Source organism: Oculina patagonica, chromosome 12, assembly GCF_052425735.1.
Source record: "Oculina patagonica isolate OP01 chromosome 12, crgOcupat, whole genome shotgun sequence".
Lineage (NCBI taxonomy): Eukaryota > Metazoa > Cnidaria > Anthozoa > Scleractinia > Oculinidae > Oculina > Oculina patagonica.
In genome coordinates this window covers 17,052,472-17,076,008 of record NC_135769.1, presented here as the reverse complement: position 1 = coordinate 17,076,008, position 23,537 = coordinate 17,052,472, and the positions used below count along the sequence as shown (strand labels likewise).

The 23,537-nt window shown below is 39.0% G+C and overlaps 1 protein-coding gene across 1 annotated transcript in view; it reads left to right on the top strand.

Annotated features, from left to right (window-relative positions):
• The window catches only part of LOC144632458 (tolloid-like protein 2), a 46,337-nt gene extending 23,399 nt beyond the window's left edge, over positions 1-22,938 (top strand). Inside the window, exons 2-7 of the mRNA XM_078491115.1 lie at positions 607-816; positions 3,837-4,042; positions 11,549-11,716; positions 14,794-14,818; positions 15,886-15,980; positions 22,627-22,938. Of these exons, the coding sequence (XP_078347241.1) occupies positions 607-816; positions 3,837-4,042; positions 11,549-11,716; positions 14,794-14,818; positions 15,886-15,980; positions 22,627-22,784 (862 nt within the window). The 3' untranslated portion in view covers positions 22,785-22,938. The remainder of the gene's footprint in view (positions 1-606; positions 817-3,836; positions 4,043-11,548; positions 11,717-14,793; positions 14,819-15,885; positions 15,981-22,626) is intronic.
• The last annotated feature ends 599 nt before the right edge of the window (positions 22,939-23,537 follow it).

The window sequence follows — 23,537 nt, the reverse complement described above, 5'->3', positions numbered from 1 at the left end:
ATCCCATATTCTATGCGAGGTTGAGGGAGAACCAGCCTCATTTCACTATAATTTCTTAATCTATAACTAGTTGTATCATTACGAAAGATGAATTTTTTTGATAAATAATCTGGTGTCTCTTCACTATCATATGACAGCTCAATTGAAATTTAAGACGGATTCCGCTCAAGGTTCGAGCAATGAGTGCAAAAATTAACTACCAAAAATCTACTCATAGCACAGTAACATTTTGTATACTATTTGAAACATCTCACTGTAATTCATTTCTCAAATTGACCCCGCTATTAAATTCTAAACCATTCTTGTGAAATTTAATGTCAAACCTCGTAAGAAAAGCTTAAAACGTGTGTTATTTTGTTATGAACTGACGTGAAACGTCCATTTTAACTAAAATACGGCGGACTTCAAATTCGTTTTTCTCTCGCGGGGTCAGCTTGAGAGCTCAAATTTTGATAGGTTCGTCTTAACTGTATTAAAACTGTGACCATGCTATGAGGTCTTTTTGGTAACTTTATTTTTGCCTTTATAGCTCGAATGTTCAGCGGAATCCATCTTCAGTATTTACTAAGTTAACTACCGGTACATCAAACTGTCTTTGTGTTTCAGATGTATCGATGACGCCATAGGTAAGTTCTGGACATCCATAGGCAAGTTCTGTTCTTGCTCCGATTTGTCCATGCCAAACAAGATCTACTCTGTGGACAACTGCATGACTCTCATTTTCAAGTCTGATGGGTCGAAGAGAGGTACAGGATTTGAAGCACAGTATACCTCAATGGATAACAATACAAAGCTGGATCCTTCTTCAAACTGTAGGTCCGTATCACGTAAAGTGCATCTGCCAGAGTTCTCCTATAAAACTATTGTTGTATACGTTGCAGTTAATTTTTGATCTCAGTTAATTTCTTATTTTAACTAGGCAAGCATTTACAAACATAAGTAAAATGCAGTTAATGGAACGTGACGCCGCAGGGGGTGCTTGCGTGCAATGTTGTTTTCCTGTATAATGAATTGTGAATGCTTTCTAGTCATAGAACTCAAAACAGACGTCTTTCATGTCTGGAATTTTATCTATATGTAGCAGATACAACCATAGTAGCAATGTAAGCATTTCTGGGATTGGTTTAAAGCTTTAAAGCTCCCATTCATGGCTGGTAGTTTAGCACGCAATGTCTAAGCAGTTCATAGTACAAGCTCACCTATTGGTAGTGTTTACAGACACTGTCTTTCCTTAAAAGCAGCTGATCGCTATCCTAGTTCATTATTCCAGCAGTCTTTACATGAACACTCATTTATTCTATAGCTGTATTTATATTTTTTATCATGGCACGCCCTCGTCAACAAAAGGGGAAGAAGTCAGCGAGAATTATGCCACGCGAAGATCTTTCGAAGCTGGCAACTGAGAGTGTAGCTAACTGTCGTGGGTCGTGGGTCGAGGGTGGAAGTCGTGGGTCGTGGGTGTGGGTAAAAGTCGTGGGTAGCAGAAAAGATTAAAAAAAATAAAAATACTAAACTAAAATTTGTGACAAAATAGTTCTTTCATGGCAAGTCTGAGATAGACGTTTTGTCCCGACCAAGGGACTCTTCAGAGGGGTTTCTGCTTAACAAACTTATTGGCTTGTCTGTAAAACATGGAACACCGCAAAACACATCTGGAACACCAATCTCTTTAAACGCAGATAAAGTATTATTAAAATATTAAATAAGTATTATGAAATGGAGCATGATCAGTGCTTAATTAGAAGTTTGCGATCAGATCGTTCGCTCACATTTCAAATGGACCTAAACTGAAGTTCGCCGATAATATTAACGAAAAGTTCCGAAGTCGTCTGAAGTCCCAACATTTACAAGGTCTCTTCTCTGAGTAAAAACAGCGGAAGAAAGGAGTCATAAATACAATATTCTCATGGAAGTTGATATTAAATTTCATTTTATTCCGAGCTGCGATTAGCATTTCGTCCTTGCACACTTTCCCCAAACAAGGAACACCCCGAAACACCCCTGCAACCCTTACGTAAAGCGTCGCTCAAGTTGCAGTACGTATTTTTTATCTAGTCCGCAACCCATAGCCCGCGTTTTACACCTCAGTCCGTGATTTTTAACCAATTTAACTAATCAATTTAAATAATAGTAAAACTACGTGCTCGTTATAAAAATAAGCACAATAATTTGGAAGAGGTAGGCGCAAAATTATTTGCAGTGCGTCAGGCGACTGTTCATAAGAAAGCTTTCGCAAAAGCTCTCACGCTAAGCTCTCGCAATTCCAAGTGTGTAATAGATTGTAGTAAAAATGTTGGCTGCAACATTTCCGAGTCCGAATCGCACATCTTGTCGCTTTGGCCAACAAACGAGGCCATTACATCAGTTTAATTAGTAAACAAACCAGAAGCGTCCTTTTGTAATCACAAATGGACCATCAAAATTTCCCACGGAAAAAATGCCGCTCAGTCTGCAACGCACAATGTCACGCAATAATTCAAAGTCACCGTTCTTGTGGGGTGGGGGAGTGTGCGAGCGCGCAATGCTAATCGCAACTCAGAATAAAATGGAATTTCATATTAATTGCCATGTGAATGTTGTATTTGCTGTATGACTCTTTTCTTCCGCTGTTCTTTTTTCTGACTGAGAGGCTTCGCAAATGTTGGGACTTCAGACGGCTACGGAACTTTTCGTTAACATTACCACAACTACCAGAGATCTTTAGTTTGAGTCCACTTGTGAGCGATCAATCTGATCGCAAACCTCTAAGCACTGATCATGCTCCATTTCATAGTACTTATTTCTTTAATATTTTTACTTTATTTTAATTTTTTTAATTTATTTTAGTCTTTTTTGCTACCCACGACTTTACCCACACCCACGACCCACGACTTCCACCCACGACCCACGACCCACGACCCACGACCCACGACCCACGACCCACGACCCACGACCCACGACAGTTAGCTACACTCGGCAACTGAGCCCGGTCCTGCGTTTACGCGTGCAAGACTTACTGTTCCATTTTTTAAAAATCAGTACATTTTCTAATTCAGTTGAGTAGATTCGATTCTCAAAGATGTGGGGCACTAGGGAAAGGATGCAAAATACATGTAAAAGTTGCCTTTCCGCTTGGTTGGCCTGGTTTAATCAGAAAATGTTGTTCCATTTTACAACAATTTGTTCAAAAACTAGTTGGTCTTAAAACCTGAGACAGTATTTGCATTAGGTTTTAGAGAAAAATGCTAGAGTCCTGAAACCCCTGTGTCAAAATATTATTAATAAGAGGCTTTGAATAAATTTTGAGAGTCCTCATAATTATGCGTACGTATAAATTGGGCATTCAGAAAGCTGGGTACATTTTTTTTAAAGAAGCTGGTGGCAGTTTCGATCCGCAATGTGTACACACTTTTGTATACATGTACTTAGCCCTTTATCGCAGAGCAGAGTCCCAGCTCATGCAAACACTGGGCTAACACTTAAAATGTTATTCACTTAGCTTTAATATAAATCATCTTTAAGGGCCAAGTAATATGGGCAACATTTTCTTTCAACTTGTCTCGCAACATTGTTGCATTGCAAGTTGTTTAGTGTTGTTGCACATATTGTTCCTCCCCCCCCCCCCCTTAAATTGCAAGTTGCGGCAACATGTGGCACAAAGTTGAACTCATGTCTACTTCGCATGATGGTAATATGCGCAATGTTCAACACTTTACAACTTGCAAATATGCAACAATGCTACAAGTCAAGTTGAAAGAAAATGTTGCCCGTATTACTGGGCCTTTAGTTAGTGTTGCACTTGCCAACAAACACATCAACAGTATTTTAGAAAGCCTGACTTTTCTTTCAATTTGTAGCACCATGTTCCTGAGTTCATCCAATGGAACATTCTTCACTCCCAACTGGCCACTGAAATATCTTGCATGTGCTTCCTGTTCATGGACATTCTATCCTTCTCAAGGAAAGATTGTCCGTTTGTTTTTCACAAGCTTTGAAATGGAGGGGCAATTTGAATGTGAACCATTCAGACATTGGCTTACTGGCGATGAAATCCGCATCAATGGTAGGTTAATTGCCTGATTTCATGGCGCACGGGGGCCTGGCACTACCGGATTTTTGCGGACTTATTTACAACCTGTAAATGTTAAGATGGCGGCGAAAATGGTTGGCACTGGTCTTGTGCAAGTAAATTTTGTAAAATGCTTGGAAAAGCCCAGAGGTTCATTACTACACTGACTAAAGTGGGTTCCGCATCAAAAAAGATTAAGGAAAATCCGGTAGTGCCAGGCCTCCACGCGGTATGAAATCAGGAGAGGTGGTGATTATACAAGGAGGGTGAGGGGGTGGGTGGGGGTGAATATTCAAGGGCTCCAGACCATTAATCAAAAGATGGCTATCTTGTTGTTTAAATTTATCTTTGGTTATACATATTTAACCTGTTTGATTTTTGTTTTTCATTGTCTCAAATCTATTACTGTAAAATTCTGCTTATAAGCCCTGGGCTTCGCAACTTCCTAAGGGGTTTTGGATGGGCATATAGTCATATCCAGGATGGGGGGAGGGGGCTTATTATAAGCAGAATAAAAGAAAATGTTTCAAAATATGTTTATCATTAACTGTTTACAAACTCATTTTTTTTTTTATTTTTTTTATTTTTATTTTTTTATTTATTTATTTAAACAAACATTACTCTGATACATTACTCAGCATCACTCTAGTTATTACATTGCTCTGCTTATTGGATTAATCACCAGTGTTTATCACTAACTTATACTAACAGTCATTTACTAACGGTCACTAGCAGCGTAATGTTACTTACTTTACATTGCTAAGCAAAACATAACTTACCATACATCACAATACAAAATCACTATTCACTAGTTAAGCTTACTTGCCTGGTTGTAATTACTCGTAGTGCTATACAGAACGACACCTTAGTTACTTTCTATGGACACAACAAATTAAATTTAAGAGCAGTGTTGGTGGAAACAGGATGAGATTTTGGGCTTTGGTTTAGTGTGTCTGTCTCAAATGGCTAATTAAATCAAAAGAGGAAGTAAATAAAAAGTCTTCGCGGGAGACTCTGTGACTTAGGGAAGAGCGCATTTCTCTATTTGCCATTGTAATATAGCTTTTCTTTGAAATTCCTGCATGTCTGGTTTCTTGTCTAAACATTTACAAACGTAAATGTATTGCTTTAGGATAATGACGAAAAGGTGTAGTCTGCGTCTTGGGTAATCGGTTAGGTGAGTTAAACGGGGGATGTCGTTAAAAGTTATTTGTTTATTTGAAAGTGTAATGTCGGCGTCATTTTCATGATTGAACCATGATATGGCTTTCGAGTAAAAGGCTGTTGTTACGGTACAGTCTAGAAATGTATGTTCTATAGAGTCTGGTCGAAGACAAAGAGTGCATGCTTCATCCTCAGCTAGTCTGAATTTAAAAAGCTCCTTTTTGGTCATTATTATTCTGTGCAGTAACCTGAACGAGAATTGTCTTAATTTATTATCCTTTGTGAATTTATATATAGACGAAAATTTTTTTCCCCAATCTGTGAAGAGATCAGGGAATTTGTTTTTCCAGTTTTTTATACCAGTAGGCTCGGTGATACAGTTTCCATTGAGAATTTTATAGTAGTTTTTGCAGCGCATTTCAGTTAAATCCATGGTAGGAATCCTTAAGAAGATCGCGTTATGATCGGGCGCTGTCGAAATACGAGTTTCCGCTTGTCTAACATCGCAAGAAAGCGAGCGCGGAACAAGAAAGTAGTCGATCCTCGATTTTAAGTTTAACGATTTTGATACGTAGGTAAAGGATTTCGACTTTGGATGCAGATCACGATAAATATCAGTGAGGTTTAATTCCTCCATAAGATCTACGAGTGTGTTTCTACTGCTTGTAGCCTTCCACGGGAGACCGCCGAGTTTATCAATTCGATTAAGAGTGATATTCCAGTCACCGGATATGATGACTTTTGATGTATCAGTTTTAGAGATAAGTTGTTGGCTTAGTGTTTTTATAAAGTCGTCTTGGTCGTGACAGTTATTTGGGCCGTAGATGTTTGTAATAAAAAAAATATTTCTCCTCTATTGTAAGTTTTGCAATTAAGAATCTTCCCTCGGGATCTACTTGAATGCTATTTAAATTGAAAGGTGAATTGGGATTTAGAAGAATGCAGACTCCTTTTGAGTGTGTGGTTCCATGCGAATAAATTATTCTGCCGCCCCATTCTGCAGACCACAATTTTTCATCTTCAGGTGTTGAATAGGTTTCTTGCAAACAAAAGATTGTCGCTTTTTGCATTGTTAAGTATGAGAAAATTGCTCTTCGTTTGCTAACGTTACGTAATCCTCGCACATTTAGAGAAAGCAGTTTTAACTTACGCGACATAGAATAATTAGGCGAGTTTTATCGATGTAAACTTTGCTAAATAACAGATGGTAAATAAGACTAGCTTTATTACGTGCAGTGATAAGAGTAAAAACCTATGCTGTGCACTTAGCCATTTCAGTAAAACGAAATAGTTAATGAACATGTATGGAGATCGGTGCAAAACCAAGTAAAATCGAAGGCAAGTTTGGATAAATACAGCACTAGTGAAATTAATAATAATAACATCTTCACACACATACCTACACACAACAAACAAACCATAAAAGTTTTTAGAGTGTTCCATCCTCATGCTCCTGTTCAGTTTCCGTCCTCATTATACGCACAGTTTATCATCCTCAGGAATTCTGCAAAACCTTTAAACGTCTTCTAGATCCTCCAGGTCGTTAATTTTTATCGGCCTACCTTCTGGTGAAGTCTTCACGTAAATTTTGCCATCTAAGGTCCAGACACTTAGCAAAAGGCCATCTCTTCTCATTTCGTTCGCGCGATTCACTATTTTCTTCCTATAAGACGTGAGGTTTTCGTGCAAGAAGATACGGTCTCCCGCAACACGAGTTGCAGCAGTGGCGTTAGGAAATAGATTGGATACTTTGATGTTTTTTAGTTTGACTCTTGATTTGTAGATGTTGCTCTTGATTTTGTGGTTGGCGAATTTAACAATTACTGGTTTGTTTCCTTTTCGTTTCAACTTGTGGGAAATTTCAACATCCTGAGGAGTAATAGGAACTTCGAGCGCTTCTGCCACTTTCAAGACCAGCTCCTCTGTCGTGCTGTAGGCGCTCTCTGGCACACCATGTATCTCAAGAGAATTTTTCCTCGTGTATTGCTCCAATTTGTCTTGAAGCTCATACAGTTCGTATATTTCGTCTTGTTGTTCGTTGACACGTTTCCTCGCGGCTGCTAGTTCGGATTCGGCGTCAGCACATTGTCTTGTAATCTTCGTTAGCGTGGTTTTAAGATGAACGATTTCGAGCTTCTGTTCCCGAACAGTTGTTGTGAGCTCGGCCAATTCATTCCTTATGCCTTTATTTTCTAAAACAATATTTGAAATGTTGATTTGGATATCGACCAACATTTCTTTGAGCTCCTCAAGGCTTGTTTCGGTGGCCGTGAATGCCGATTCTTCAGCGGTTGGTTCTTGATCCTGCATGTCTTCCGTGGCCGCCATGTTGACGCGTTTAGCAGTGTTGGTATCTTCTTCAGTTGAACCGCGAGCCCCTCTCTTGTGTTTTTTACCTCCAGTCATTAGCTGTCGAAGAGTCGACCTAGGCAGTTGTCTTTTGTATAACCAAGGATTAGTAATTATCGGCGATTTATATGAAATTGAGGACGAAAACTCTCCTTCAACAAACGCACGTCCGCACGTCAAGCCCGCGCATACTCAGAGCTCATATAAACTAGTAATACGTGACTCGCAGGACGTCGCGAAGCTCTGGGTTATTGTTGCCTAGTAACGGACAAAATACAGTAGACAGAATACAAACAGAAACTGAAGAACAACGAACTGCACGATTACAGAGACTTCGACAAAATACCGCGGACAGAATACAAACAGCAACTGAACAACAACGAACTGCACGATTACAGAGACTTCGACAAAATACCGGGGATAGAATACAAACAGAAACTGAACAACAACGATAAGATAAGATAAGATAAAAACTTTATTACCGTGTCTGTGTGTTTAGCCCTTATGGACTAATTGGGGACACAATTAAAATACCTAAAATACTATTAATAATGCTAAGCTAAAAATAATTAAAATACTTAACTAAAAACTAAAAAACAACAACAACAAAAAAAAAACAAACTAATATTTACAATGTCTTAAAATGTCTTAAGCGCAACAGAGTTTGCAACAGTTACTATTGTTGTCCACGTAGTCCGATAGATTGAGTTTTCTAATTTTAGTTTTGAATGCAGCCACAGTCGGCGAGTTTTTCAGGTCTTTGCTTAATTTTGACCATAGAAGTGGTCCAAGATATCTGATACAATGTTTCCCGTAGCGTTTAGTATCAAAACGCGGTAAGACAAAATCACTGTTTCTAAGCGAGTGTGTAGTGTCTTTGCGGACAAAAAGGGCAGAGACGTTGTCTGGCGCAAGCCCGTTCTTGACCTTGTACATAAGCGTTGCTGTATCTTGTAAACGCCTATTATATAGTGTGGGTAAATCTGCCCGTCCCAAGAGTTCGTTATAGGTTTCGGCGTGGGATCTGAATATAACTCTTAATGCGCGTTCCTGAATTCTCTCAAGTTTCCTTTTGTCCGATGACTTACAAAACTGCCATGTTAGATGGCAGTATGTTAGGTGAGGTAAAATGAACGTCTTATACAGTAATAGCTTAGCCTTGCAAGGTATTAAATTGCGAAGACGAGAAAGTACTCCGACTTTCTGGCTGGCCTTAATGCATAGCACACGGATATGCTCGGTGAACTCAAGATTATCGTCGATGTGAACTCCCAGTAGCTTGATTTGTTCTGTTTTTGTAATGTCTATGTCATCGATGCTGAGGACTGTGTCGCTCTTGTCCTTATCGAGTTTTCTTGGATTGATATTTAGCGACTGGAACTTGTCTGGATTTGCTTTTAAATAGTTCTTTGAGTACCAAGCCAGGGCTTGGCTACCATGAATTTTCAAACTGCGTCCAACTGTTTCGTGGTCCGTTCCCTTAACGTACATTTGGTGGTCGTCAGCGTACATAGTTAAGTTTGCGTCCTTTACATGTGATGACATATCATTTTGAAACATGTTCCAAAGTAAGGGTCCGAAGGATGATCCTTGAGGGCATCCACGTTTCATCTTTATCCAGTCACTCGTGATTTCGCCCAATTTTACTCTGTTATGTCTGTTCTCAAAGAATGATCGCATTAGTTCAAGTGAACGTCTTCCAAAGCCGTAAGCCTCCAGCTTCTTTATCGTCAAGGAATGGCTCAAGCTGTCAAAGGCCTTGCTCATATCTGTAGATAGAATATAAACAAGTTGCTTTGTATCAGCGGCCAATTTCCAATCTTCTATCAGCTCAAGCAGTGTTGTTTCGCAGCTGTGTTTTTTCCTGTACGAACTGCACGATTACAGAGACTTCGACAAAATGCCGCGGATAGAATACAAACAGAAGCTGAAGACACAAGAAAACAGAGATTACAATTACTGAGACAAAATTATACAGACAGACTTTTAGTAGAATCAACTGAACAGCTACAGGATAGATAGGGCTTATAACCAGATGTTTTTTTGTCTACCGGTAGGTGGGCCCATAACTGTGTGTGTGTTTGTGTGTGTGTGTGTGTGTGTGTGTGTGTGTGGGGGGGGGGGGGGGGGTGGCTTATAATTGTAGCGCTGAGCGCAAGATCAACACTTTGAATTTTGGCTAAATTGAACATTGTCAAAAACAACTCCAAATTTCGCATGCAAGTTTGTTTACGTGTGTTAAACACTGTCCTGTATTTAATTTTGCTGGTCTTTCCTTCGTTTTCGAAAAATAACACATGCAAAAAGACAAGGTTTTTGCGGGCGGCATATTAAAGCAATTTCTTCGACAAACGATAAACAAAGGAACCCTTTTGTTCCTTCAAACAATGAAACCAGCAAACGTTTTAAGGATCAAACTATAACCCGTACAACCGTAGCCCTAAGGTTAGGGTTAACGTTCCAAGTTAGGGTTTAGCGGCTTAACCCTAACGCAAAAGCTAACCCCAAGGCTTACGGTTAGGGTTAGCGGCCTAGCCCTAAGGCGAAAGCTAACCCTAACCCAAGGCCAAGGGTTAGCGGCCTAGAAACTAATGCAAAAGCTAACCCCAAGGCTTAGCGTTAGCGTTACAAGTTAGGGTTAAGATCCGAGTCAGCTTTAACTGTTTTTTTTTTTGGTTGTTGTATAGGGCAACACTATTTTAATAAGTTTGCTCGATAAAGCGCCTACACAACACTCAACTTCTGTGACACGGGCGCCGTTGATCCGATTTAAGGAACGCCAAGTTAACTTGCATGGCAAGCGTGCTCTGCAAAATCACATTCCACTGGTTTTCCCGTTACATCTTACTTTTGCTTTCAGTAAAACGCTGTTTGTTTTCCCATCGCCAATCCTTACATTATTACACAAACTACAAGACCCTGCGCGCGTAATCAAGACAACATGGCACGCACTTTTTGACCAATCCATTCGTGCATATTTAAAAAAAAATTACGATGGAAGGTAGCGCCCCGGGCACTCACAAATATTTTATAAGTCTAAAACCAGGTCACTTCTCGGCAACTTTGTCGCCGCAGCACCCAGGCGGACACTACAAAACTCACGTTGACAAAGTTCCCGGCAAGAAACTCTTGTTTAAGGCTTTTATCCTGCCAGGCTGGAAAATACCTTCGTTTGTGCAACGTTGTTCTGGAGCGCTAAACAGCGCTATTGTACAAAACAAAGGCAGAAACATCCCTCAGTTCTTCGAGGGATGCTGAAAACTTAATGATGACCTTTAACCACCTGGCAGCCGCACTTGTGCTAAAACTAACTAAATGCTTTGATTTGCACGATCAAACGGCCATAGTTTTCTCTTTCCTCTCACATGACATCATCACGTGACATCGCGTCACAATGCGATGTCCAGTCCTTTTCCTAAAGCCATTCCACAACAACAGTCATGGCGACTAGAAACTATAAGCATGGCTCTGAAACGTTTTTCAACCTCCCTGAACAGTTAAATAACGCTAGAAGGAAAGATTTACACGCGATGTGTCGAAAACCCCATACTGCTGTGGACTGTGGAGAACGTAAGCTTTGCAAAACGCCTTTTTTCTTTGCATACGTAATTTCTGAACAATGAAACTAGATCCAGCGAATTTGAATACAGATCAATGTTTAGCACACATAAACGAATTTGCGTGCGAAATTTGGAGTTGTTTGTGACAATGTTCAATTTAGCCAAAATTCAAAGTGTTGATCTTGCGCTCAGCCCTACAATTATAATAATAATTATGTTAAACCAGGGAAAATTTTTAAAACAAAGACAAAATAATCTGAACCACAACAGCTACAGTCATGTACTTTTCAAAGAAATATGGCAACTTGACTTTAATTATTCCTGATATAAAAAACCTCATTGAATAATAATTACAATTACATGTATTGTTGCCACAATTTGCTTGGAATGATGAAGCAATACCCCTTTTAAACTTTCTGTCTTCAAGGTACAAATTCAACAGGAGGTCAACAAGATATTGTTCCAAGGCAATGTTCAAAGGTGGATTTCCCTTATTACACCATCAAGCAAATGCAGGCCATCACAGCCAGATTCAAATCAAATGAACGCACCGAGGATTCAGGAGCTATTGCTGGTTATGCTACTTACAAGAAGGGTGCACTTTTCGTCTCTGTTGAATTTGAAAGCAATTCACCACTTCGGCTTTAGATTTCACATGTAGTGTCACGCAGTGTCACGTGACTAAAAGATGTCAGTGCTTGTAAAAATGATTCTCGATATCCTGCATCCTGGGTAAGAAACCTAAACGGCGATTAAGTCATGACAAGTTCTTCTATTTTTCTGGCGCAACTAGACAAAACGAGGGAAGGTAAAAGTAGACAAGGGCATTTCATGGTGATTTGCTTGTACACTACCTACCGTGTGCAAGTATGTTCGGCGGATGTCCGAACTTTCGCAGTTTGTTTGTCTCAAAAGTCACGCACGTGGACTCTAAAGCCGAAGTGGTGAATTGCGAGTATTTATCTCATACCAGGGTTCCAAAAAAGTCCCTTTTATTTGTCCAGGACAAGTAGATTTCCCTGTTGAGAAATTAAGTAACTTTTTTATGTCATTTGTCCAATAAGAAACTGGGCCAAGGCAACCAGTCTGCAGGCTAAAATATGATTTTAAAACAAAAAAAGAACTATCAGGGCTCGACAAAAACTTGAATTCCAGCTTGCTTGCCCGAGCCGATTTCCCACTTGCCTGCATTAAAAAAATAAAGTAAGAAATAAGCTCATTAATAATTCAAAATCCTCGGATGATTAGATCTCACAAAGTGTTTGCGAATTTCGTGTAATTCGTTCGCGTATTTTTTTTTCAATTTCTTTGATTACAAGCAGGGTATCCGGTTCAATGTATAAACTTGGATCAAGATTTTCTATAGTCTTAAGGTCGATTCTAATGTCGTGTACATTAAGCCGCATCTTTTACGCTTTTGCAATCACAAACCATTTTAATTAAGTGAATAAACTATCCAATAATTGAATTGACTGAAGCGGTTTTCTTTTTCGTGTATTTTTCTCCCAAGCCGGCCTGTTTTGAGACTGCACGGCGGAATGTTTTGGTGGTTATTTTATGAGGATTTTTTTTATGTTTGTACAAATGAAAAGAATTTGGTTTCGTTAATTTTTGAGAGGGCTTTCACTGGTTATTTTGCTGATCTAAAGCATCGGCCTAGTTGTTTACACTGCGTTTATTTGCAGAAATAAATTTGATAAGGTCAGATTTTAGTCACGTGCAGTGCTAGGCAACCAGGTGATCAAATAAAGCGCAAGCTCAAGCTGATACATTCACAGTGCAGACCTTCGAACTGGAACGGTAACGGTTTTTTAAAACGTTTTGGATGATTTTTCTTTCAGCTTTTTTGGAAAAGGCTCGATGCTTTGACAGCTCCGACTTCAGGTTTCGGTTTCGACAGATGCAAGATACAAAGTAACTGAAACAGTGAAAGTAAACGTTCAACTACAACTCTTTTGTTTAGATCCAATTTTAGAGCCTTTCCGTTCTTCAAAGACCTTCAAATTGAAGTTTTGTTTTCGTTTTACCCGGCAAAACGGATGCGAAAAAAGATTGCGAATTTGTTCAGCGCGGACCAAGTTGCAATATTTCACGGCCTTGAACAAACACGGTAAAATTTTAGCCGTCACGGATCACGCTCAGTTCAATGCACTTTAGTAAGAAACATATTTAAAGATGTGTAGTACGTTAACTAGAAAAAGTAATTTTAAGCGATTGCATGACTGACAAACAATTGACATTTTTCACAGCTTGAGAATTGTGAAACAATTGTTTTACGCTGTCTGAAGTTCTGTTGTCATTTAGTTGATGGAGGGTTTTGCCCGGGCACTTGCCCGTCGGGCAAGTGACCGTGAAAAGTTACTTGCCCGGTCTCAAAAACTACTTGTCCCGGACGACCGGACGGGACTTTTGTCGAGCCCTGACTATAGATGGTTTTCACTCACATGACAAGGTGGCCATATTGGTGGACCAAACAATACAAAATGTTTGTGCAAAATTTGCATAAAAAATAAAATTTAGCTCACAACAGAGAGAAAGTCGACTATTGTTCCAGTCCACGAACATGGCCGCCATGACATCACATGAAAACAATCTATTCTCTGCTCAAGCTTGTGATCACGCTTCAATGTCACAGTGTTGTACATAATCAGGAGGATTAAGCTTGTGAGAGTTGAGAAAATGATCACCAAAGAGAAATTGTCTTCAGTTGATCTTTAAACAAATTCTCCCAACTATAGTTAACTAGATCAAAATTATAAAGGCCAGTAAGGAGAAATTGTATGTTGACTGTGGGTTTGAAGGGCTCAAGTACTAGTGGCATACACTAACTTCCAGTATTTTACCAGATTGCTTCTTTTCTTATCCATGTGCGTTGAGCTCAGATTTATTGCCCTGAACAACTCAAGCCAGTGAAAAATTATCTGATTAATTTAAGTCGCGTTAATTTTTGTGAACGTTAATTTATGCGCCGTTAATTAAGCAGAGCATTGATTTCCGCTACCTTAATTTCCATTATTTTGGCCCCAATTTCTCAATATCATCCAGACGTTCTAGTCTCCTAGGAAAAAGCATTATTATTTTCATGAGGGTGGAGATCTGCCGGTATCACTGAAACTGTGAAGAATGCTCGAAGCAATCAGAGTCATTCGCTTAAACCACAGGTTTGGCTAAAGTATCACGAACTGTCTTGGATTTATACGCCTAGTGTTGAAATCGACTTGTTCCTGTTGTCTCAAAAAAGTGTTTTTCTTTGTGTACGTCGCGTTGATTTCCTTCATTTTGAAATGTTACCCCCTCTTTCGAGTTAATTTCCTTTATTGGGAAGTAATTTTTCTTTTGATTCACGTTAATTTAAGTCGCATTAATTTCAAATACCTTAATTAACACAAGCGTTAATTTCCTATACAGTCAACTCTCGTTATAGCGGACACGCTCGGGGCGTCGTTAAGTGCCCGCTATAGCGAGAGTCCGTAATAGCGGAAGTCATTTCCAGTCAAACATCTTTCGCCGGGGATCTGGATTTTGTCCGTAATAGCGAGTGTCCGCAATAGCGGGGTGTCCGCAAGGCGAGAGTTGACTGTAATAAGGTAGATTGTCTGCTAAATTATAATGAGGCCCTTTTATTCTCAAAATATCTGAAACCTTTGTTTTCTTTTCCCGCATCTACAATAGGCACACTGGAGTCACAATCCCCTGGGTAAGAAATATGTTTTTCATTTTTATTTAATAATAGATAATGTGTTCGTTTAAATTCTGTATATACCTTATTCTTACTAATTTTCGCGAGTTTCGCGATTTCAAAATAATCGCGAAATTAAGTACGCGCGAAGTAAACATTGCGCGAAATTTAAACACGCGAAAATTAATACCATATTATATATCAAAAGAACAAAAAAATTTAAATGTTTGGAACTGTAACTATCTACCCTTTAAAATATCTTTCTGTCTTGTTTATGACTAGCACCCTTCCTCTGATCAGCTGATTACTGTTTCGCTCTTGTAAATTGGCCAAAACCTCTTTAGTATAGTCACCAAAGTTTCCGTTTGCAGGCCCCTTGTGGTTACATTAATATATATTGAGCCAGACCTTTGTACATTTCCAGTAGTTCCTTAATATAGTCTTTGACGACTGCTCCATAAAACACTGACAAAATCGCGAAATTTAATACACTTTTTCGCAAATTTTTCTTGCAATCGCGAAATCTGTCTCCCAAATTTTCGCGAAATTAAGTACGCGCGAAAATTAGTAAGAATAAGGTATATTGTTACGTTATGTCTGTGTTACTCTTACAGCCAGTACTGAGTTAAATTTAAATAAAATATTAAGAATCCTCAAATTACATTATTTTGTCTGATGCATGGGAACAGAAAATGCCATGTACACATAATTTTTCTTTTTGTTTTGTTTTGTTTTGTTTTTAATTACTTTTTTCACTGGATTAAAATCAATAGCCAAGAACTTTGAATTTTGGTGATGTGTAAGCTGCAACACTTTAATAACAGCTACAGTATACATGCATTATTAATAATTATAATTTCATGTCAAGTTCATTAAATTAACATTGAAACAGCTTTTAAAAATTAAGAACAGTTCATGAATGAGCTTTAGGCAAACAGGTCCTCTCCATAAAAGTACTGAGATTCAACAGAAAAATTATTAGTGATAGGTAATAAGGGCTACATGTATGCCCGATAGCAATGACGAGCTTATAATCTAATGTTGCTGTAATTGCATCATGTAACTGTTTGATTTAATTTCTGAAGCTGCCAAGCCATCCAGGTTCCTGAATCCACAACTAAACCATCTACTACAGTCGCCGCGGCCACAGCTAAACCATCTACTACAGCTGCACCCTCAGGTAAACTATCTACTGCTGTGTTGCAGTTAAGAGTGGGCTCTCAGGTCAAAACCCCCTGACTCAATAAATTGATACTGACCAGTGTTCCAGTTAAGTTTTTGAAGCAAGGGGTCACAAAGTATGTCAGACAGGTCAACCAATCCGGTGTACAGTATGTAGCGCCTTGTTAGGGGAAAGGGTTGGGAAAAAATTTTCCCTTTGTGTAGGGAGGGCCGTAGGGGTCTGCAGGCACATCATGAGAAAAATTGTAAAAGTGTTATGCTTCAGGGTACTATCTGGTAGTATTTGGGCTAAAAAGGAAAAATTAATAAAGTTAACTGATTTATTAAAATTATCTACTTAAATGATAAAATAATTTACCTATCACAGAGCTCTCAAGCTCATACATGTGTTTCCCCAAAGAGGAAGAATGGTAAACAACTCCACTGCATCTTTCCTAGCCCATTGCCTACCAGAGCCAAACACACCAAGCGACCGGCGGCCATATTGAATTTTTAATGACATTCTAAATTTGGCTAAGCAATGGCATCTTTTCAGATAAAATATTAAAGTACACCTAGATTAGGCATTTACAATGAGTTCCTCTCCCTTTTCCGCATTTTCTTACTGTACTGTTGACTCGTACAGCTCCCTTGCGAACTCCTTGACCATGTGCATTTGGAGGTTCAATTTCTTCGATTGATCGAAGCTTCTTCTTCGCCACCTTCTTCTTCTTTTTGTTCAGACTCTTCAGAATCACTTGGCTTTAATTCGCTGTTACTTAAATCTCTCACATCAGAGTCGCGATCGGCAAAAATTTCAGCAATAGCTTCATCTGTTGCCATTCTGCCTTCAAGCACACAAGCCGCCATTTTGTAAATTGTCCGAGCAAAGCAATTTTATTGGGTCAGCGGTGTTTCGAAAGTAGTGCCAGACCTTTCTCAACAACCGGGGATGATTTATTCAAGGTATCGCGAACAACCAGGCTTTCAGTGATGTCCTTTGGTTGAGGACGTATATATACGTCCTCGGTCGTTGCGTGACAACAGAGAGGACGTATATATACGTCCTTGGTAGGCAAGGGGCTAGGGGGCTCTGGGGATAGGCCCAGACAGATTGTGCTCGGCAACTTTTGAGCAACTTTTGGCGTTTGGAGCAACTTTTTCCAATTTTAGCAACCTTGAGCAACTTTTGGCTTTCTGAGCAACTTTTGAGCAACTTTGTATTGATATGCCTAATAAGAATCACAAAAATTAACATGTGGTTGAAATTTTGAAAAGGAAACATCTATTTCTGTAAAAACATTGATACGTTGCATACTAGCAGGGAACGGGTGTTGAGGAGGTGTTGAGAGGACATCATAAGCCCACCTCGTCCCCAGTTATTTTCGGTTCACTACCACTGCTTGGTCGCCCAGGCTTTCTTGGCCTGGTTGCCCAGCGTCGGCAGCGTGTTCTTCCTCAAAATGGCGGACGAAATGTATGAAATATTGATATATTAAAGTAGCAACTTTTGAAGTTTTAGTAGCAACTTTTTGGGTTTTTGGGCAACATTTTAGCAACTTTTTGGCTTTAAAAAGAGCAACTTTTTATGATTTTGCGAGCACAATCTGTCTAGGCCTATCTGGCGATATGATCCCCCAGACAATTTTCAATATTTTATGCCAAATATTGGGTATATTTTAACCATGGTTACTTTATACCCAACTTTTAAGAAAATTAGAACCATGGTTACATTTTACCCAAATTTTGGGTATATTTCAGCCATTGTTACTTTATACCCAAATTACTTTATACCCACGGCAACTAATCTCAAACTCCTCAAAACATAAGCAAATTAAACACTTTAAAACAAAATAAAAATAGAACCCTCGGTATATTTCAGCCATTGTTACTTTATATCCAAATTACTTTATACCCACGGCAACTAATCTCAAACTCCTCAAAACATAAGCAAATTAAACACTTTAAAACAAAATAAAAATAGAACCCTCGATCAACTCTTAATCCTAGGTTAGTTTTAATCGGCTTTCGAACAACCCAGCCCATATGAAGAAAATATTCCATTTGTAATAAAGTTTTTATCCTTGTTAATTCAAAAAGCCCAGTCGATCTATTCCTTATTAAAACTATCATTGCTTATGCTTATTAATTTTTTGTGGTTATCATTGCCCTATCAAGGCTCTTTAATTTTGAATAACTAGAAAAATCTTATAATGCTGAATAAAGATATGCCAGATATCTTCACATTTTGTAGATACATCTTTACTTCCAGGGCAATCCTTGGTAATCTTTAATCAGCAATCTTCTAGATCTGTATTCTTTGAAAATCATTTAAGAACTTTTGAACATGTTATCATGGCCTTCATACAGTCTTCACGAAATCTTAGGAAATCTTCAGAAAATGGCCTGAAATCTTTGGAAAATCACAACAAAAATATTTCTAAATATGATTATAACTAGGAATTTCATTATGAAAGTCACGCGACCGAAAGTGATTGTCTGTTGATAATTAATTCACTCCGAAAAACGTGATTTCATATTTCGTTGTATCAAAAGTGTCACGCCAAAAATTATATCTCTGCCTCCACGATGCAAAAAGTTAATTTAAGTGGCGGAAGACGTAGTTACGATGAGCAAATACTTGCTGGAATGTTCAATGTGTGATGGAATGTTTGTCAGACAACCGAAGGCAATTAAACTGAATAAACAAGCGCCGTCAAGAGCGTAATGTTCCTTTCGCTGGTTTTTGCATCACGGCAAGAGTGATGCCTCTGCTACTGTAATTTGTAAGAGGTGAAATCGAAACAGCATATTACGAAAGATAGAGATGCTAATCTTTTTTCGGGACACATGGAATATTATTGCGTTTCTTAAAAGTTATCAAAACGATTCGCAACGCTTTTGAAACGTAAGACATACCGGCACAATCAATATCGACTTCTGTGAGTGATGTGCGCGTGATTGTCGTTTCAATTGTCCCGGATAATACTCTACTGCGCAGACTTCGAGTCTTAAATCCGAGAAAATTTTGGATTTTTTGCCCTACTGAAAAGAATAGTGTGCTGTCTCGTTAATACTCGCCAGTAATAATTATTCATTATAACTAGTGGAAAGTTTGCTGTAAGTTGTCGTAACTGTGGTAGTTGAGATATAATGCATACACGTGAAAGTATCCATTATGACTCGATAGTTTATGGTGGAAGAACAAAAAACTTAAGTCACCTCATTTTAATGGCGATTATATTCCAACAGGTCGCGAAAATTTCTCAGACAATGTTGATTAATCACACTGGACAAATCGTTTCCTATGGCCGCGAAGTGTAATCGAGCATGCGGTGTGATTAGGCTAGTTTCGAATTACGCTCTACTGATCCTAAACAAAGGAGTGAAGTCGAGGTTGAGGGGAATAAAACAAGAAAATTCAAATGATTCCCCTGAACCTCGACTTAATTCCTTTGTTTGTAGTCAGTGGAGCGTAATTCGAAGCTGGCCTATTGAGATGTGACTTTCCTCGGTTGGTGAACTCGCTATGTTGTCAGTATTGTAAGGAATTTTCCGAGATGAACCGTTGACAGGATCATTCGTTCTGTCACGGTTTTTCTGAAAAGCATGCCTAAACAACGTCCATGAACGTCTGCAAACGTAATGTTTACAATCTTCCATGTGATAGAAGTCTCAATCTTATGTGACAAACTGTTGAGATTGACACATTTTTCGCATTCTTATCGTTTTTGAAGAACAGATTTTTAACTTCCGGTGTTGCGACAAACTGTTGTGATTGACACATTTTTCGCATTCTGATCGTTCTTGGTGGAAGAAGAAATTTTCAACTTCCGCTTTTGAGTAGCCCTGTTATAAACGTGGCACGCACGCGTCATATGCAATCCGCTGGTCACTGATTAGGGTTGCGGGCCTCTCTTGGGCCCGCAATAAACAAAATCATATATGGTTGCTTGGATATACATGTACATGTATGAAGTTTCAGGTAATATATCAAACACGAGAGAGTGTGTTTCATCACATTTCCAAACACCGAGATGAGAGTTGAAAATATGACGCGCAGTCGTGCATGTTTGAGGTGTTTGGAAATGTGATGAGACACTTTCGAGTGCTTGATATATCTTCTCAATCGAAACTAAAACTACGGAGAAAACGGGGAAATTAATCGTAAAAGTCCTCTCAAATGCTAATTAAGATCACATATCGAAACCACCGTCACAGTTCTGATTTTCTTTGTTTTAACGTGATGAATTCTTGAGTTTGAGAAATCAATGACAATAACACGAAGAAAAGTCTCATATCTCCATGCATTGTGCATTGTGTATTATTTTCTACAGTGAAACTTCCATCAAAATATGGGCAAGTTTATCACTCAAAAACTACAACTAATAACCTGCTGCAGAAACTCGTAAGGATTGAAACGTGTAACGCGCGCTCATAGCGTTTGTATTTTCACTTTTGCCAAGTACCACATTTGGAAACACGAGGAGTTTGTACGTAAATGCTTCATACACGTAATGACACACACAACAACATTTTCAGTTTTGCGGTGAGTTACTTGAATTCCGACCTAAGCGCCGCAAATTTCGTACAGAAACTAAAGAAATTCATTCAGTGAAGTTCTGCAGACTACTTAACGATGATGAAACAGGAGAATTTAACCAAATCTAACTTTATTCAACCAAACTTGTTCAAAACGAAGATTATGCCATTGAGCGCAAGCTAGCGTGCACTGTAAATTTAATCCAAACATTGCAATTTTGATTGGTTAATTTTCTCTTGTGATTAGATTACAAATATGGTACTTAATGGAAACAAATGTGCAAACGTTTTTTACAATACGAATCATAGGGAGTTACACGTTTCAGCCCTTATGGGTTTCTGCTAGACTTGCTACAAGTCGACCTCACGAGTTTTCACTGGAAAGCAATGTGAAGCGAGCGAAGCGAGCTTTTAGGCCGCGAAGCGGCTGTGCGAGCGACGAAGTCGCGAGATCGATTGACGAAGTCGCGAGAGGTCTTCCCGGCGCGCCATAATAAACAAGACGAAGGACTTTATTGAAAGTCTAGGTTTCTGCCTGTAGTCAAAAGGTTTTGTAATTCAACATACATGCATCACAGGGGAAAAACACGGTCAGGTTTCCCCAACAATTTGTCAGTCTCCATTTATACTCTTGCGTGGGCACCGTTTTTTTTTTATTTTCTTGGGGGTGGGGGAAGTGTTTTGGCCAAGAATTCAATGCAAGTATCCTGACAAGTCTCTAACCCAGTCCTCCCAAATTGGGCAACACTATAACCATTAGTCACCACCACTCAAGAGTATGCATGTAGTGAGTGTATGCAAATATGAAGTATTATAATATAATTGAAAATATTGGTTTCCTGCTCCGGATACATAGTTAAAAGGATTTAAAATGTTTTCAAACTCGGAGCGCAAATAAAATTTAAAAAAGCGTGAAATATTTCGTCTGATATCATCCAGACTTCATCAGTCACTGAGGTGGTGTTTTTTAAGATGAATGTTAAGAAGACATTTCACTGCCTCGGGGGAGTTAAAATTCTGTCATAAATTGGTGCTAATTCAAAACCATTGTCTCTATTTAACAAAGGTTTTCTGAGTTTTATCTCAATGGCCTCTTTTACCCGGCGTTTAAAGGTGTTGATTTCGGTGGCTAACACTTTTGTCTTGCTTGTGTCTACCGAGTGGCCCTCCAGTCGACAATGTTCATGAATGGCTGACGAGTTCCTCGACTGATGTTCTTTCATTCTGGTTTCCAGTAAACGGGACGTTTCGCCAACGTACTTCTTGTTGCACTGTTCACATTGAACCTGGTACACAGGACAGTTTGAGAGTAGAGCACTGGACACCGCCCCGACCCCGCCAACTATGTGGTACCGATATGTTGACGACACGATGGCCAAGATTCACGAACATGCTGTCGATTCTTTCTCTGATCACTTGAACTCGATTGATCAGCACATCCAGTTCACTTCGGAACAAGAAAAGGAGGGTAAAATCCCGTTCCTTGACACCTGTGTACACGTAAACCAAGATGGTTCTACCAAGATCTCCGTGTACCGTAAACCTACGCACACGGATCAGTACCTGAACTTCCACTCAAATCATCATCTTCAACACAAAAGAGCTGTAGTTAACACCCTGATGCTGCGAGCCCAGACCTTGGTTACCGAGGACGAGGACAAAACAAGAGAAGCCCAACACGTGAAACAAGCTTTGAAAGTAAACAACTACCCAGATTGGATGCTAACAATACCGCATTCCAAGTCTGGAACGAAAGAGCCCGAAAACGAGAAGAAAATCTACGCTTCAGCGCCATACATCAAAGGAATTTCTGAACGCCTTCAAAGAGCGTTCACTCAAAGAGCGTTCACCTTCAAAGAGCGTTCACTCGAGAAATGTAGAAAACATTCGCCTGCGGCTCATGTTTTCTACATTTCCCTCGTGTTCTCAAATGCCCGTCGTGTTTTATGACAGTATAAAACATGGCTTAGGCTTCTTTATTTGTTAAATAATTAGATGTATGTTGTGGAGCAAAATATGATATGCAATGAACCTGGAATATGCATCAAAATTATATTGTTGGGTAATGTTGTTAGTATGGTGTTGTAAAGGAATAATGTTTTTTTCTTTCTTTTTTGTTTTAGGAAAGAAGACAATAGCGATAGTTTTGGGAGTGGTGTGTGGTGTTGTAGCCATTGCAATTGTGGTTTTTATTGTGGTTAGGTATTGTAAAAAAACAACTTTCGTAGAAGTTCCTACTAAAGATCTGAAGGACCCCCAAGATGTAGAGCTAATGGAGTGACTTGTGTGGGAGATTCCAATGTGGTGCAAACCAAGAGAAAGGGCAAAACTTTTTGCTGGCACACAAGAAATACCCTATATTTTTACAAAAACCTGTAATGTTAATGTTGAGTTATCTCTTTTATATTGCTGTTGTTGTCTTTTTTTTTTTTATACGTTACCTCTCAATGTAATTAATTTTGTTACTTTTACATTCAATAAAGTTGTTGTTAAAAAAGTACTGTTTAATTTGTGCCCTATGTGGCTGTGTTTAGATATCAATCTCTGGGCCTAACCCCTTAAAAAGCCACTTTTCTGTAGGGTAAACCTGATACAATCTTTCAATAGATAAGGCAGTTCAAATTCGTCGCCATTTGCATTGACATCTAAAGATTTTTCATAGTATAATGGACCATGGTCAGTTTTGATGATCCACTTAACTTTGATTTCATCTTCCGGTGTCAATATAGTGTACTTGTTGCCTGTGTCCTTTCGATCAAGCCAGTATCCTCCCAATTTAGTCGAAGCTCTGGCATTATGAATACTGGAAAGTGTTTTTCCAGGACAATAGAACAACCAAAAATCCTCATCTTCCGCCTCAGTGTATAGGGGGAAGATGAGGTCTTTGGCCGAGTTGCTGATGTCCTTTGAATTATGACCAACAGCAGTCCAAGCATCTTCATCAAAAAAGTCCCTACAGTTAGTATATAAGGTCAGGCGCTCGACCTGTGTTAGCGAGTAGTCATCGACGTTTATGTCATCTTCCTTTAACAGT